We start from the raw sequence: 13,693 nt of genomic DNA, 5'->3' as shown, positions 1-13,693 counted from the left end.
TTTTACATTACTGCATTTTTAATCCATATGTATTATCTTTCCACATGTATTATTTATTTAAGAAGCATATTTTAAAAGTCCTTCATGGAGCATTATTTAGTTACCTCCTTCCCTCTTTCCTCCAGGCGACATCCTTCTAGTTTTATTCAAAGATTGACAACTCAGTTTTCTCTGTGGGTCAGATGAGTGACAAAGAAGTGAGATGCAGGAAGTGTAAGGACGTGCAGGTGACCAGGACCCTGGTAAACCGCAGGGAGCATGCTTGGCCAAGAGGCACACAAATCCCAAACTGGGCTATAGGCCACCAGGATGCAAACCTCCCCCATGAGTGCTTTTCTCCATTCTATAATTCCTGGTTCTTCAAGCTTTCTAAATTAGTGTATGGAGCCCCAAAAGAGAACACCTTCATTTTGGTGAGCCAGAGGCATGCCATTTCCTGTTGCATCAGTAGTAACTTTGGTCTTATGCCAAGCACTCACTAGCATGCAGCATTTGCACCGGCAAAAGGCTGATCAATCTCCTAAGTCCTACGAGAGGCCACAGGAGAAGATTCCCCTCTTTTTGAGCAAAGATCCCAGGGAAACGGTGATTCACAGACCTCACTCAGCATTAACTTGGGTGCCATGGCAACAGGGCTCCACATCCGGAGCAGATGGTGTGGCAGACTGCCCCTGTCACGCGGTGCCTCTTCTGGAAGTTCTGGCCATCTCACCAAGCAGGCTTGCTTCTGTCCAGCTGGCACAGAGTAACACCTGGTAACTATTTACATGGGTCAAAATACACCCGGAGCCAGCAGATGGCAGAGCCAGGCTGAGACGTGGGGAGAGAGGAGGGCTGGTTTGGGCTGTCTCAGAGGCAGGGCGGCAGACAGCTCCTTTGGGGGGCACAGACAAGGCAAAACATCGCTCCTGTTGCTGCCTGGTGTCTCCGCACAGCTAGGAGGATGGGAAAGCATCCAGCGTGAGCAAAGCTGAAACGATCACAGGCTGATCCTCAGACACTGAGATGAAACGGCACTGGACACACTTGGTCCCCCTCCCACAGTGAGGCAGTAGATGCTCCCAGCCCAAGGGACCTGTTGGCACCAGCCATCCTCAGCTCTTTGCTGTCTTCAGTGGGGTGGTACTGCCTGGCGAAGCTGGCAGAGGGGCCCCATCACAGACAAGCATCCCCACACCAGACAAGCAGCTCCAAAGCACTAGGTTCAAAACCTCAACCAAGGTAAGTGAAGAGATGGGGGCTCCCAGGGACAGATCCAGTGTCTTTTTCAACTTTATCCCCAGTGTGCCCCTGGGCTTGGTACACAACAGGTAACCAGAGGCATTTGTTGAGAGGAATTGGAAGAGAGTGTGACGCAAATCCAATGGAATGACCTTTGCTTGTGGCTGGGTTTAGGGTGTGTGTATTTTTTTAAGGCAGGATGCTGGCTATAGAACATTTTGTGAGACATCCTGAGCCCTGACAGCACCAGTGAAATTCTGACGTAGTTAGTCCTGGGTGATAAATCGGTGTTTCATTTCCTGCTTTGGAATTCTTTCCAGTCACAAGACCCTCAGTGTCTCTAGGCCCATGGCCAAAGTTTGGAGAATTACACTCATGCTCGCCCACGTGGACAGCGGCATTCATTTGCCAAATGGAAGGTATTTGGGCTTGGAGTGTTTTCTTCTTCCTTCTCCCTCTTCTTAAGTTTCCACCAGGGAGGTCTTTGGAGGGTGCCAATCTGTAGTGACAAGCATCAATCATAGGTTGACCCTGAACCTCAGCAGCAGCATCTGCACCAATAATCTGGAGATCAAACGAGGCTGAAGGCCAAGGAGTTAGGAGGCACACAGGCTCCCAAAATGTGCTCTGACATTAGCACCAGGAACTTTCTAGAAAACAGAAGCTACAGACTAGGCAGGGCAGGTGGCTCATGCCTATAATCTCAACACTTTGGAGACCAGGTTGGGTGGATGACCCAGAGTGACCAGGAGTTGGAGACCAGCCTGAGCAACATAGTGAGACCCTGTCTCAACAATATTTTTTAAAAAACATTAGCTGGGCATGGTGACGCGTACCTGTAGTCCTAGCTTCTCAGGAGGCTGAGGCGGGAGAATCAACTGAGCCCAGGAGTTCAAGGCTGCAGTGAGCCGTGACTGCCCCACTGCACTCCAGCCTAGGTAACAAAGCAAGATCTTGTCTCAAAAAATAAAAATAAAAAAGCAGCAGCAGCGGCAGCTGTGGGTTAGAGGAGTCAGATAAATGATTATTGGAAGAATACATTTCCTGTTTGCATTTTATTGGGAACTTCAAAGAAAAGAAAGTGAGACAGATTGATTCCCAAGACAATCCGTGATGTAAACTCCCAACAAGCTGGGGAATTCTGGACGGTGAAGGGGTGGACGGTGAGGCTCAGCACAGCCCAAAGTCAAAGGCATTCGGGTTGTTCTGAAAATAGAGATTCAAGAAGCCCTGGAAAATGCTCTTATCTGTGAGAAGAGCACAGACTGTGGGGTCCCACTTCATGGCTGATATCCAGAGCCGCAGGGCTGGCGTGTGGCTCACACAGCTGCAAGACAGGAAAAAAGCGTCAGCACAGCACAGGGGGAGGCATCAGGAAAGGGGATGCACATTGCTTTTTAGATTTGCAAGATATGAAAAATGGGTTTATTTGGGGAATTATCTCAGTTATCTTACTATCAAGTGAGAATGATAATTTACTGGAGGAAAATCTTATTTTTGGAAAAGTCAAATGTGTAGAAGTTGTTGTTGCTTCTAATAATACAGTGAAATACTTTGGACTGATGGCTCTGGGAAAATAACATGTCTGTGTGTCATTGGGTTTTTTTGTTTTTTAATAAATATATATTTTTAAAGCTTGAGAAACTTACATGTGCTTCACTGTTTGCCAACAAAAAGACAACCCTCTGAAACAAACATTATTGGATCATTCTCAGATTTTACTTTAGAGGATAGAAAAAAATAAAGACATAATTTCCAAAACATGCTTAAAATGAATAAAACAATAATGAAACCTTGAAATCATGGAGTTGACAGGGCTCTTTCAAGGATCCACCAGGACATTTAGTTCTGGGGTTTATAAAGCGACAAGCTGAAGATAATACGAGTGGGCTGTGGGAAATCCAGGACTAGAAGTGAGGTTTCCTAACCTGTGATTCCATGCTCTGTCTTCAGAGGATACCGCCTTTTGTAAATTTTATGTTTGAGACTGAGTTTTAAATATCCTGGTATGTCGTATCTAAGCTCCTTCAAAGAGAGCTGAAGTCGGAAGTGCAGGAGACAGTGCCTGGGTGGGCTCCAGCCCACGGGTTATGAAGGTGCAAACACAGTTCTGCTTCAGCAGGGCCGGATTTCCAAGTGCCAGAAATGTCCAGCACCCACCATGAGAGTGGTTTGGATTAGGGTGGGCGTCTGCACATGTCCAGCTTCTCCGAGCTTTGAAGTAACAGAGCACTCACTGTTCTGCCCAGGAGCCTACACAGCTATTTCTTCACCTTTAATGTCCCTGCACTTCCATACTTCCATAGTGTTCATTGCCATTTTGTTTGTATGTTCCAACACCAAGCATATATTACTACACAGATCTTTTTTATAAGGTTATTACTATCTGGGGGAAGATTCGTCCGGCAATGAGACGTGACTAAGGTATATGGTGTCCACTGGGGACCCGGCAGGACTAGGTGGAAGCATTGGGCACTGTGACTGTGACTCTCCACCAGCTCTCAGACCGGCCATGTGGGGGCGCTGGTGAGGACAGCAGGTTCTGAAGTCTGTGGGAGGCTCCTGGACTAGGGGTCTTATCTGCAGAAATGCGGGCAAAGTGTGAGTCTGAGTTAGCAGTGGAAAAGCACATGTGTTTTTAACAAGGAAGCACACACTGGGGTTTAGAAACCTGATTCACTTCACAGACATTCTGAAACATGTCTACAGGGGGCACACAGACCATCTTAAGCAGTGTTACTCAGTGTGACTCCGGGAATTTACCAACACAAGGTCAAATGTCTTACTCCGCTATCCCATACACATCCAGCCGCTCAAACCAGGGCCAGAGGAGGTAATCAATCATGGATGTACAGGTTCCACCAAAGAAGGTGGTGTTCTGATACTCAAGAATCTAAAAATGGAAACAAAACAAAAGCAAATAAGTTTATATATCTCCTGACACTAAATGCAAATCTCAAATTAATTCCCAGAGAGGGAGAACTGAGGCCTCTATCCTTCTCCCTCTGGTTAGCAGAATGCTTCTTCCCTTTCTCTGAGGTTTCCTCTGCCTCTCTTAGGGTCACACTCCTGGCCACCTTGTCTCTTCCTTCCTTTCAACACTAGAATGACAGTGAGGCTCATCTGATTGGAGAAACTGGAAGAACCACCCCCACAGAGTAGCCCAGCCCCTTCCTCTTAGCCTGGAACAGCTCCTCCATGTGCTAAGCCTTCCAAGGATAAGCTGAGCTCTGGACAGAGGAGGATCCACCTCAGGCCAGCACTGCCCATTACTTGAGGACAAGGGGAGCCTCAGCATGATGTTGAAGTCTATTATTAGGAACCCCACTCAGGATCTCCCATTCTCCAAGATCTGCTTTATCAATAAGAAAGGGGATTCTGCCGGGCCTGGTGGCTCATGCCTGTATTCCCAGCACTTTGGGAGGCCGAGGCAGGTGGATTACCTGAGGTGGGAAGTTTGAGACCAGCCTGACCAACAGGGAGAAACCCCGTCTCTATTCAAAATACAAAATTAGCCAGGAGTGGTGGCGCATGCCTGTAACCCCAGCTACTCGCGAGGCTGAGGCAGGAGAATTGCTTGAACCCGCAAGGCGGAGGTTGTGGTGAACCAAGATCGTGCCATTGCCCTCCAGCCTGGGCAACAAGAGCAAAAAAAAAGAAAAAGGAAAAAAGAAAAAAAGAAAGGGGATGCTGTAATCTCCATGCCTTATTATTTTATCTTCTCAATTAATTCAAAACTAAGGCAGGAAAGAGCATCCTGTTTAATAGGCCCTCTCAAATTCTAACCTTGTGTTCTTCTTCTTCTTCTTCTTCTTTTTTTTTTTTTTTTTTTTGAGATAGGGTCTGGGTCTGTCACCTAGGCTGGAGTCCAGTAGGTCAATCACAGCTCACTTCAGCCTCAACCTCCCCCGGGCTCAAGCAATCCTCCCACCTCAGCCTCCCAAGTAGCTGGGATTACAAGTGCAGGCCATCATACCTGGATGATTTATATATATATATATTTTTTTTTTTTTTTGTAGAGATGGGGTCTTGGGGTCTTGCCATGTTGTGCAGGGGTCTCAAACTCCTGAGCTCAAGGGATCCTTCTGTCTTGGCCTCCCAAAGTGCTGGAAATACAGGTGTGAGCCACCGCACCCGGCCCCCAACGCTGTGTTTCTATCACATTTTTTTTCATTTGAGCTTTTCAAACTTCACATTTGTTGGCCACTCAACACTATTACTTAATGCATTAAAATAAAATTTCTCATTCCCAAATGAGACTAAACCCAGGTAGAGGGACTGTAAAGAAAACAAACTCACAACAGACAGGTAGCCAAAGACGGCCCCAAAAAAGTACCTGCAAGTTTAAAAAAGCAAAAGTGTTTAGCAGAGGTGACTGTTGGTACAGGTCTTCCCAGAGAGAAAAGTATGGCACGAATTACCTGGTTAAATCAAGCAAGCTACTCATTTTGACCTATATACTTCATAATCAACTCGATACTTCCCTAGAGCTACAGATCTTGACTGCTGGGCCCAGGTGAGTTGTGGAAATAAGCTATACTCTTGCTTTCATCTGGAAATATCAGGGTTCTGGTGAGGGACAGAGGGCAAAAGGACCAGAATCAAGCTGTGGATTAGGGTCCCGGGGCAGGGATAGCACAGTCCCCCGCCTAGCAAATGCACATACACATTTCCCTCACATTTTCCAAATGTATCTTGAAACCACCCACATCAAAACTACTGGCATTTCCTAATACAGCTGCAGATTATTGAGCCCCATCCCAGACAGGTATTTCCCCACCAATTTCAAGCAGGGCAAGTCTGAAATCCCAACAGAAAAGCTATCTTTCCCTAAATTAGCACAAAGTGCTCGCTCCTTTACAGACGGAGGAGAACATCCTGGACAGGCCTCCTGGGAGGTTTGCTGAAGTCTTCAGGACTCTCGATAGGAGAGTTCCCTTCTGTGCAAACCTGGAACCTTCCAGACATGTAAAATTACTTTTTCCCCTTAAGAATCCTAGAAAATTGGGACTGGAAGGGCCCCTGAAACTCATCTAAGTGTGAGCTCCTCATTTCGCCATTTATTTCTACCATGATCATTACACAAAGGATTAGAAGTGTAGTGTAAAAATGTGCACTACATACTAAATATGAAAAATAATAAAATGCTATAATTGGGGAAAATGAAAGCTGGAACAGAAGGTAAAAAACCAGGAAGGAAAACAGTATCAAGATATCATGTCCTGGGTCCTGCAGAGTTCCTTCAATAAAGCCTTGAATTTGACTCTTGAGTTTCCTGGCAGCCAAAGGGGAGAGGAAAACATGCCAGTGATGTGATTCTTGTCTCCCACGGGGAAGCACAGGGGAGCCTTGCTATGCAGAGGAGGAAACCCAGTTCCAAGGAGGTTAAGGGGCTCTCTGGATCACACCAGAACTAACATGCAAATCGTATTTTCCTAATTCCCAGACTAGTGTCAACCTTATGTCATTCAATTTCAAATATGTATTTTTAGACTCTAATGAAAAGCTTCCTCAAATTGCTTGAGCCAAGGAGTTTGAGACCAGCCTGAGAAACATGGTGAAACTCCGTCTCTACAAACAATACGAAAATTAGCTGGACATGGTGGTGACACCTGTAGTCCTAGCTACTAAGGAGGCTGAGGTGGGAGGATCGCTTGAGGCTGGGAGGTCAAGGCTGCAGTAAGCTGTGAGCACGCCACTGCACTCCAGAGCAAGGCCTTGTCTAAAAAAAAAAAAAAAAAAAAAAAACCGGCCAGGTGCAGTGACTCACGCCTGTAATCACAGCAATTTAGGAGGCCAAAGCAGGAAGATCACTTGAGCCCAGGAGTTTGAGACCAGCCTGGGCAACAGGGTGAGACTCCATCTTAAAATAAATAAATAAACAAAACAAAATAAAAATAAAAAAGCTTCCTCGTCTCTTGTGAATTCTTTTCTGTAAGAATGAAAAAGAATACCATGACTTGATATCTTGATACTGTTTTCCTTCCTGGTTTTTGACCTTCTGTTCCAGCTTTAAATGTAAGTAACAGAAAAAAACTTGGAACCAGCAAACTCTGAAAGCTCCTCCTTCTCTGCAGCCAAGGATTGGCTCGGCTCTGAGCTTCTCTGTGAGAAGAATTTCCTTCTTAGTCTCACTCTTTCATGCTGTCTGAATCAGAAGCTCAAACCAAAGCAAGTGACAGAGGGATGAGACATTCCAACACAGTCATGATGAAAGAGCTTATCAGAATTCTCTCCTTCCTGGTTTATTCCACTGATAAGCGGATCAGGCAACTTTACTAAAATAGTTATTTCTTGTACTCAATTTAAAGCAAGTCCCTTCCATTTACTCCTCTGAAAAAATGTTAGGATAGAGGCAGAGGCAAAATAAACTGACAGTCTTAACTACCAATGTCTTGTCTTTCTTAAGTGTTTTATCATCAGAAATGGAATGAGAAATGGGTGTTAGATCTAGATCCACTTAGCAGTAGTTATGTTAATATCCAATCTGTCCTTTTAAAGAATTCTATGTTGAGTTCTCCCACCAGATTATATATCACATATAAAGATACAGCCAGGCATGGTGGCTCATGCCTGTAATCCCAGCACTTTGGGAGGCTGAGGTGGACAGATTGCTTGAGCCCAGGAGTTTGAGACCAGCCTGGGCAACATGGTGAAACCCCATCTCTACAAAAAAAACTAACTGGGCATCGTGGTGTGTGCCTGCAGTCCCAGTTACTTGGGAGGCTGAGGTGGGAGGATCACCTGAGCCTGCGAGGTAGAGGCTGAAGTGAGCAGTGATCACGCCACTGCACTCCAGCGTGGGTGACAGAGAGACCCTGTCTCAAAAAAAGAGAAAAAAAAGATATCGGTGGTCGGGCACTGTGGCTTACGCCTATAATCCCAGTGCTTTGGAAGGTCAAAGTAGAAGGAGCTCTTGAGGTCAGGAGTTCGAGACCAGCCTGCGGCACATAATGAGACCTTGTGTCTACAAAAAATAAAAAAGGTAGCCGGGTGTAGTGGTGCCCAGGAGTTCGAGGCTGCAGAGAGCTATGATCGCATCACTGCACTGCAGCCTGGGCAACAAACACAGCAAGACCCCGTCTCAAAAGACAAAAAAAAAAAGATATTGGCCATTCTTAATGTTGAATAGCTTCCCTCACAATGGCATTCCTCACTTTCAGAACCACTGTCTTTTGTATGAGCAAGCAAACCAAAATAGCCTTCTTAGAAAATGTTTTTCTTCAAAGACCCCAGATATCCCCTATAAGGCTTCTACAAATGGCAGGCGAGGGAACTGAGGCTCTAGCTTCCAGGCCTCAGATTTTTTGAAAACATTGACACATTTTCAATTCAGGCTTAAGAGTTCAAGAGGTTTGTTGGGAGTCTTTAGTACAATAGAAGAGCTCCTTTCTAATGCAAACATGGTACCTTCCCCAGACATGTAAAATTACTTCCCCTTTAGCATGCTAGATATTTTGCAGAAAGGTGTTTGACCTTCTAGAATATTAGAAAAATCTATTTTAAAATTTTCTGTTCTCCAATTCACTGAAAAATAAGACGACGGACGCGATGAGAGGTAACGAGCGAGCAATGCAAATGAAGAGGAAGGGACTGCTTGGTAGGACGGGGGTGCACTGTTCCCACGCCCTGCACGCGTGAAGCCTGGCTGGAAAGGCACCTCATCTTCTGCGAGGGCCCTTCGGGCGCCCCCAGAGGGACGAAGGAGAACGTCAGCGTTTTGAGGTGCGCCCTGGAACACAAGGGGAAGGAGGAAGCGCGTGGGGCTCCCCCTGGTGGCCATCAGTGCGAGGCGCGTCGGCCACGGCTCCCCAAAAAACGTTCAACAGGAGGATGAAGAATCTGCAAGGTTTTTGCGAGAGAAGCAAGATCATTAAGAGAAGCGAATCCCAGAATCCAAACCAGGCATTCGAGAGAGCTCCAGTCTTCAACTCTTTGGTTCAGCCTCAATAATTGAGCTTCAAACATTGAAGCGGCCACCTCACCTTCATTGCCAAGAAATCCTGGGCCCCCAATCCCGAAACAGTATGGTGGCTCGCAGTGGGGGCTGCTGTACTTGCTGGAGGAGGAAGAGTTTTTCCTCATTAAAATCGTTCTGAAAATGCAGAAGCCATCCCCTACTCTCTGCCCCCCAAAAAACCAGAGGCCATCCTCCACCCTCTGCGGCCCCTGAAAAGACACACAGCAGCACTGCAGTACATCCGCAATACTGGCCCTTTTCCAGAAGCGGCGGAAAAGCACTCAACTCCAAGGCAGAAGGCTTTTATTAATACTTTTATTTTTTGTGGGCACATAGTAGGTGTATATATTTATGGGGTACATGAGATATTTTGGTCCAGGCATGCAGTGTGAAATAAGCACATTATGGAGAATGGGGTATCCCCTAAGCATTTATCCTTTGAATTACTAACAATCCAATTACACTCGTTAAATTATTTTTAAATGTGCAATTAAGTTATTATTGACTATAGTCACCATGTGGTGCTATCAGAGAGTTGGTCTTATTCATTTTTTCTGTGTTTTTTGTACCCACTAACCATCCCCACCTCCCTGCCAGCTCATGCTACCCTTCCTAGCCTCTGGTAACTATCCTTCTACTCTCTCTGTTCATGAGTTCAACTGTTTTGATTTTTAGATCCCACAAGTAAGTGAGAACATGTGATGTTTGTCTTTCTGTGCCTGGTTTGTTTCACTTAACATGATCTCCAGTTCCATCCATGTTGTTGTAAATGACAGGATCTCATTCCTTTTATGGCCGAATAGTACTCCATTGTGCGTATGCACTGCGTTTTCTTTTTTTTTTTCTTTCTTTCTTTATTTTGTTCTGTTTTGTTTTGTTTTGAGACAGAGTGTCACTCTTTCACCCAAGCTGGAGTGCAGTGGTGTGATCTCAGCTCACTGCAACCTCTGCCTCCCAGGTTCAAGCAATTCTCCTCAAGCCTCCTGAGTAGCTGGGATTACAGGCATGCACCACCATGCCAGCTTATTTTTGTATTTTCAGTAGAGACAAGGTTTCACCATGTTGGCCAAGCTGGTCTCGAACTCCTGACCTCAAGTGATCCGCTAGCCTCGGCCTGCCAAAGTACTGTGATTACAGGAGTGAGCCACCACACCCCACCTGTACCACATTTTCTTTATCCATTCCTCTATTCATGGACACTTAGGTTGCTTTCAAATCTTAGCTATTGTAAACAGTGCTGCAACAAACATAAGAGTCCAGGTATCTCTTTGATACACTGATTTCCTTTCTTTTGGGTGTGTACTCAGCAGCGGGATTGCTGGATCCTATGGTAGCTCAATTTTTAGTGTTTTGAGGAACCTCCAAACTGTTCTATAGTGGTTATACTAATTCACATTCCCGCCCCAGTGTATGAGGGTTCCCTTTTCTCCACATCTTCAACAGCATTTGACATTGCCTGTCTTTTTAATAGAAGCCATTTTAACTGGGGTGAGATGATATCTCGTTATAGTTTTGATTTGCATTTCTCTGATGATCAGTGATGCTGAGCACCTTTTCATATGTCCGTTTGCCATTTGTGTGTCTTCTTTTGAGAAATGTCTATTCAAATCTTTTGCAGGGCAGAAATGTTTTGAGTTCGTAAAAGATAAATGGAGGTTCTTAAGATTTCAAATCTCAGATCCCTGCTAAAATGATATAGCTGAGGCTGAGCTAACTATGTGATGAACCAGTTCCCTGTTAAACAAACCTAGGGTGTAGAACAAACCTAGGGCATATTTAAGACCATTTTCTCCTCTGGGAAGGAGACTTCGAGGCAGGAGCTGCAACAGAACGTGCTCCTCCTGCTGCCCATCAGTTATGACCTCGATTCTCCATGAAGGTGCAGAATACAACTTGTCAAAATTTGGGGATTAAAGGACCACTCAAAATTCTATGCTGGCATCCTTTTAATGAGCTTAATTCTTATCTTCAAAATATATTTGTAGGGCTGGGTGTGGTGGTTCACACTTTTAATCCTACTACTTTGGGAGACCAAGGTGGAAGGATCGCTTGAACCCAGAAGTTCGAGACCAGTCTCGGACGGTGGGAGAAATCCCGTCTCTACAAAAAATACACAAAACTAGCCAGGCATGGTGGTGCCTGTAGTCCTAGACACTCAGGAGGCTAAGGTAGAAAGATCACCTGAGCCCGGGAGGTCAAGGCTGCAGTGAGCCATGATCATGCCACTGCACTCCAGCCTGGGTGACAGAGTGAGACCCTGTCTCAAAAACAAAAACTAAAACAAATCACAATATATTTGTAAGATAGTGTGGGGGAAAAGCTAGGAGGGTAATGCTTGACCAGTCAAATGTCTGTAAAGTGATTGGTGGTGGAAGAAAATAGAAATGAATATTTATCAAGTCTCTGAAGTGGGGAGAGGACTTCCTACACATAAAACAGTGGAGGAAATCATAGCAGGAAAGCCTTACAGCATAATACTTTCAGATGCTGTACTTCCATATGCAAAAATATATAAGCCAAACTAAAAGTCAAAAGAAAACAAAAATGTGTTTTAAAACCAGCCAAATATCTTTTCTATACAAGGAACGCTTTAAAAGGAACTTTTACAAATCAACAAGGAAAATTAGTAAGATTCAGATGGCCAGAGAGGCAAAGCCCCTGAACTGAACAGACAAATTTTACAAGACCAGGAGCAAGAGATGACATACTTCAGGGAAAACCTCCCACTTCCCTGGCAATCAAAGAAATATGCATTAAGTCAACAATGAGGAGCTACAGTGTCTCTCCACAGCAAATATTATTCAACAAACAAATATCTTTTTGAATGAACTCTCCCCCCAGTGAAAAGGAGATAAGGCAAAGAGCATTTTCACATACTGCTGGTGAGGGGCAAACAACACAAGTCTTCTGGGAAGCAATTTAGTGAAATACAGCCCAAGCCTCCAACGTGCTCATTATACCCTTTGATCTGGTCATTCTATTCCTGAGAGTCCAGCTTAAGAACATATTCTAAAATACAGAAAATGCTTCTTAGGCAAAGAAGCTGATATTCCCTGTAGCACCATTCAAAACGGCAAAGGACTGAAAACCATCTAAACACTCCTAATTAGTGTACTGGATAAATAACTTTATGGTTTATAAACATGGCAAAGTATGCAGACATTAAAAGTGTTTTCGGCCGGGCGCAGTGGCTCATCCCTGTAATCCCAGCACTTTGGGAGGCCGAGGCAGGAGGATCATGAGGTCAGGAGATCGAGACCATCCTGGCTAACCAGTCTCTACTAAAAATTCAAAAAGAAATTAGCCGGGCGTGGTGGTGGGCACCTGTAGTCTCAGCTACTTGGGAGGCTAAGGCAGGAGAATGGCGTGAACCCGGGAGGCGGAGCTTGCAGTGAGTCAAGATTGCACCACTGCACTCCAGCCTGGGCGACAGAGCAAGAATCCGTCTCAAAAAAAAAAAAAAAAGTGTTTTTTCTACTTTTAAAGATTACGTATTTAATACAGAAATACATTCCCATCATTTAAAAAAAATCAAACACAGAAAATAGTGTAAAAGGCAAAATCTTCCCTTCACATCCCTGCCCTTAACCACTTTTCTTACCCACCCCAATTCTAATCAGTCCCCTTCCCAGTGTGAGACACTACTGGGAGGTGGATGGGTTTCTCTCTAGATACTTTTCTAGCCATTTATTTACATGTATATGCACACCTGCATGGTTCAGTTTTGTTTTCTTCTACTAAAATGGGATCATACCAGCTGTATTACTGTGTGATTCATTTAATATTTCTAGGCAATCTTTTAATGTCAGTACACAGATTTACCTCATTCATTTTCAGCCGTTCCACAGAATTCCACAAGACAGACATGATTTGCTTAACCACTCACCATCTAATGAATATTGTTTCCTAATTTGTCATCATCACAAATAATGCTGCTGCTCTAAGAAACACTCTTATACATGTAAATAAGCATTTATAGAGTTTATAAAAATTGGCCAGGTGTGGTGGCTCACACCTGTAATCCCAACATTTTGGGAGGCCAAGACAGGTGGGTCACTTGAGTCCAGGAGTTTGACACCACCCTGGGCAACAGAGGGAGACCCTGTCTCTACAAAAGTTAAATAGAAAACTAGCTAGGCATAGTAGCACACACCTGTAGTCCCGGCTACTCACGAGGCTGAGTTGGGAGGCTCCCTTGAGCTCAGGAGTTCGACGTTGCAGTGAGCCATGATTGCACCCTGCATTCCAGCCTGACAACAGAGTAAAATCCTGTCTCAAAATAAAATGGCAGGGGGTCTAGGGAATATTTACATCATAATAGTAATCAAGTTTCAACTACATAAAATATACAAAACAGAAAAGGACAGAAAACAAAAACAAAAAAGTCCCCAAGATTGTAACAGTGGTTGTTTCTGGTAGTGGGATTATATTTTTTCCCCTTAGTTTCTATGTTTTCCTGTACTCTCCAAATTCTCTCTAATGAACAAGTACTACTTTATAATTGGAGAAGAG

At 44.7% G+C, this 13,693-nt stretch overlaps 1 protein-coding gene across 5 annotated transcripts in view; it reads right to left on the bottom strand.

Annotated features, from left to right (window-relative positions):
* The window catches only part of GSTO2 (glutathione S-transferase omega 2), a 31,061-nt gene continuing 17,368 nt past the window's right edge, over positions 1 to 13,693 (bottom strand). For 3 of the 5 annotated variants that reach the window (XM_005566369.5, XM_005566370.5, XM_074002669.1), the window contains 2 exons: positions 4,008 to 4,114; positions 1 to 2,548 (listed from right to left, as the gene is read on the bottom strand). In XM_005566369.5, coding sequence (XP_005566426.3) covers positions 2,392 to 2,548; positions 4,008 to 4,114 — 264 coding nt within the window. In that variant the 3' untranslated portion in view covers positions 1 to 2,391. Of the gene's footprint in view, positions 2,549 to 3,984; positions 4,115 to 13,693 lie in introns of all 5 variants that reach the window. The other 2 variants (XM_074002667.1, XM_074002668.1) reach the window with 2 other exon arrangements.

Source organism: Macaca fascicularis, chromosome 9 (assembly GCF_037993035.2).
Source record: "Macaca fascicularis isolate 582-1 chromosome 9, T2T-MFA8v1.1".
Taxonomy (NCBI): domain Eukaryota; kingdom Metazoa; phylum Chordata; class Mammalia; order Primates; family Cercopithecidae; genus Macaca; species Macaca fascicularis.
The sequence above is the reverse complement of the archived record's forward strand: the minus strand, read 5'-3'. Positions and strand labels throughout refer to the sequence as shown.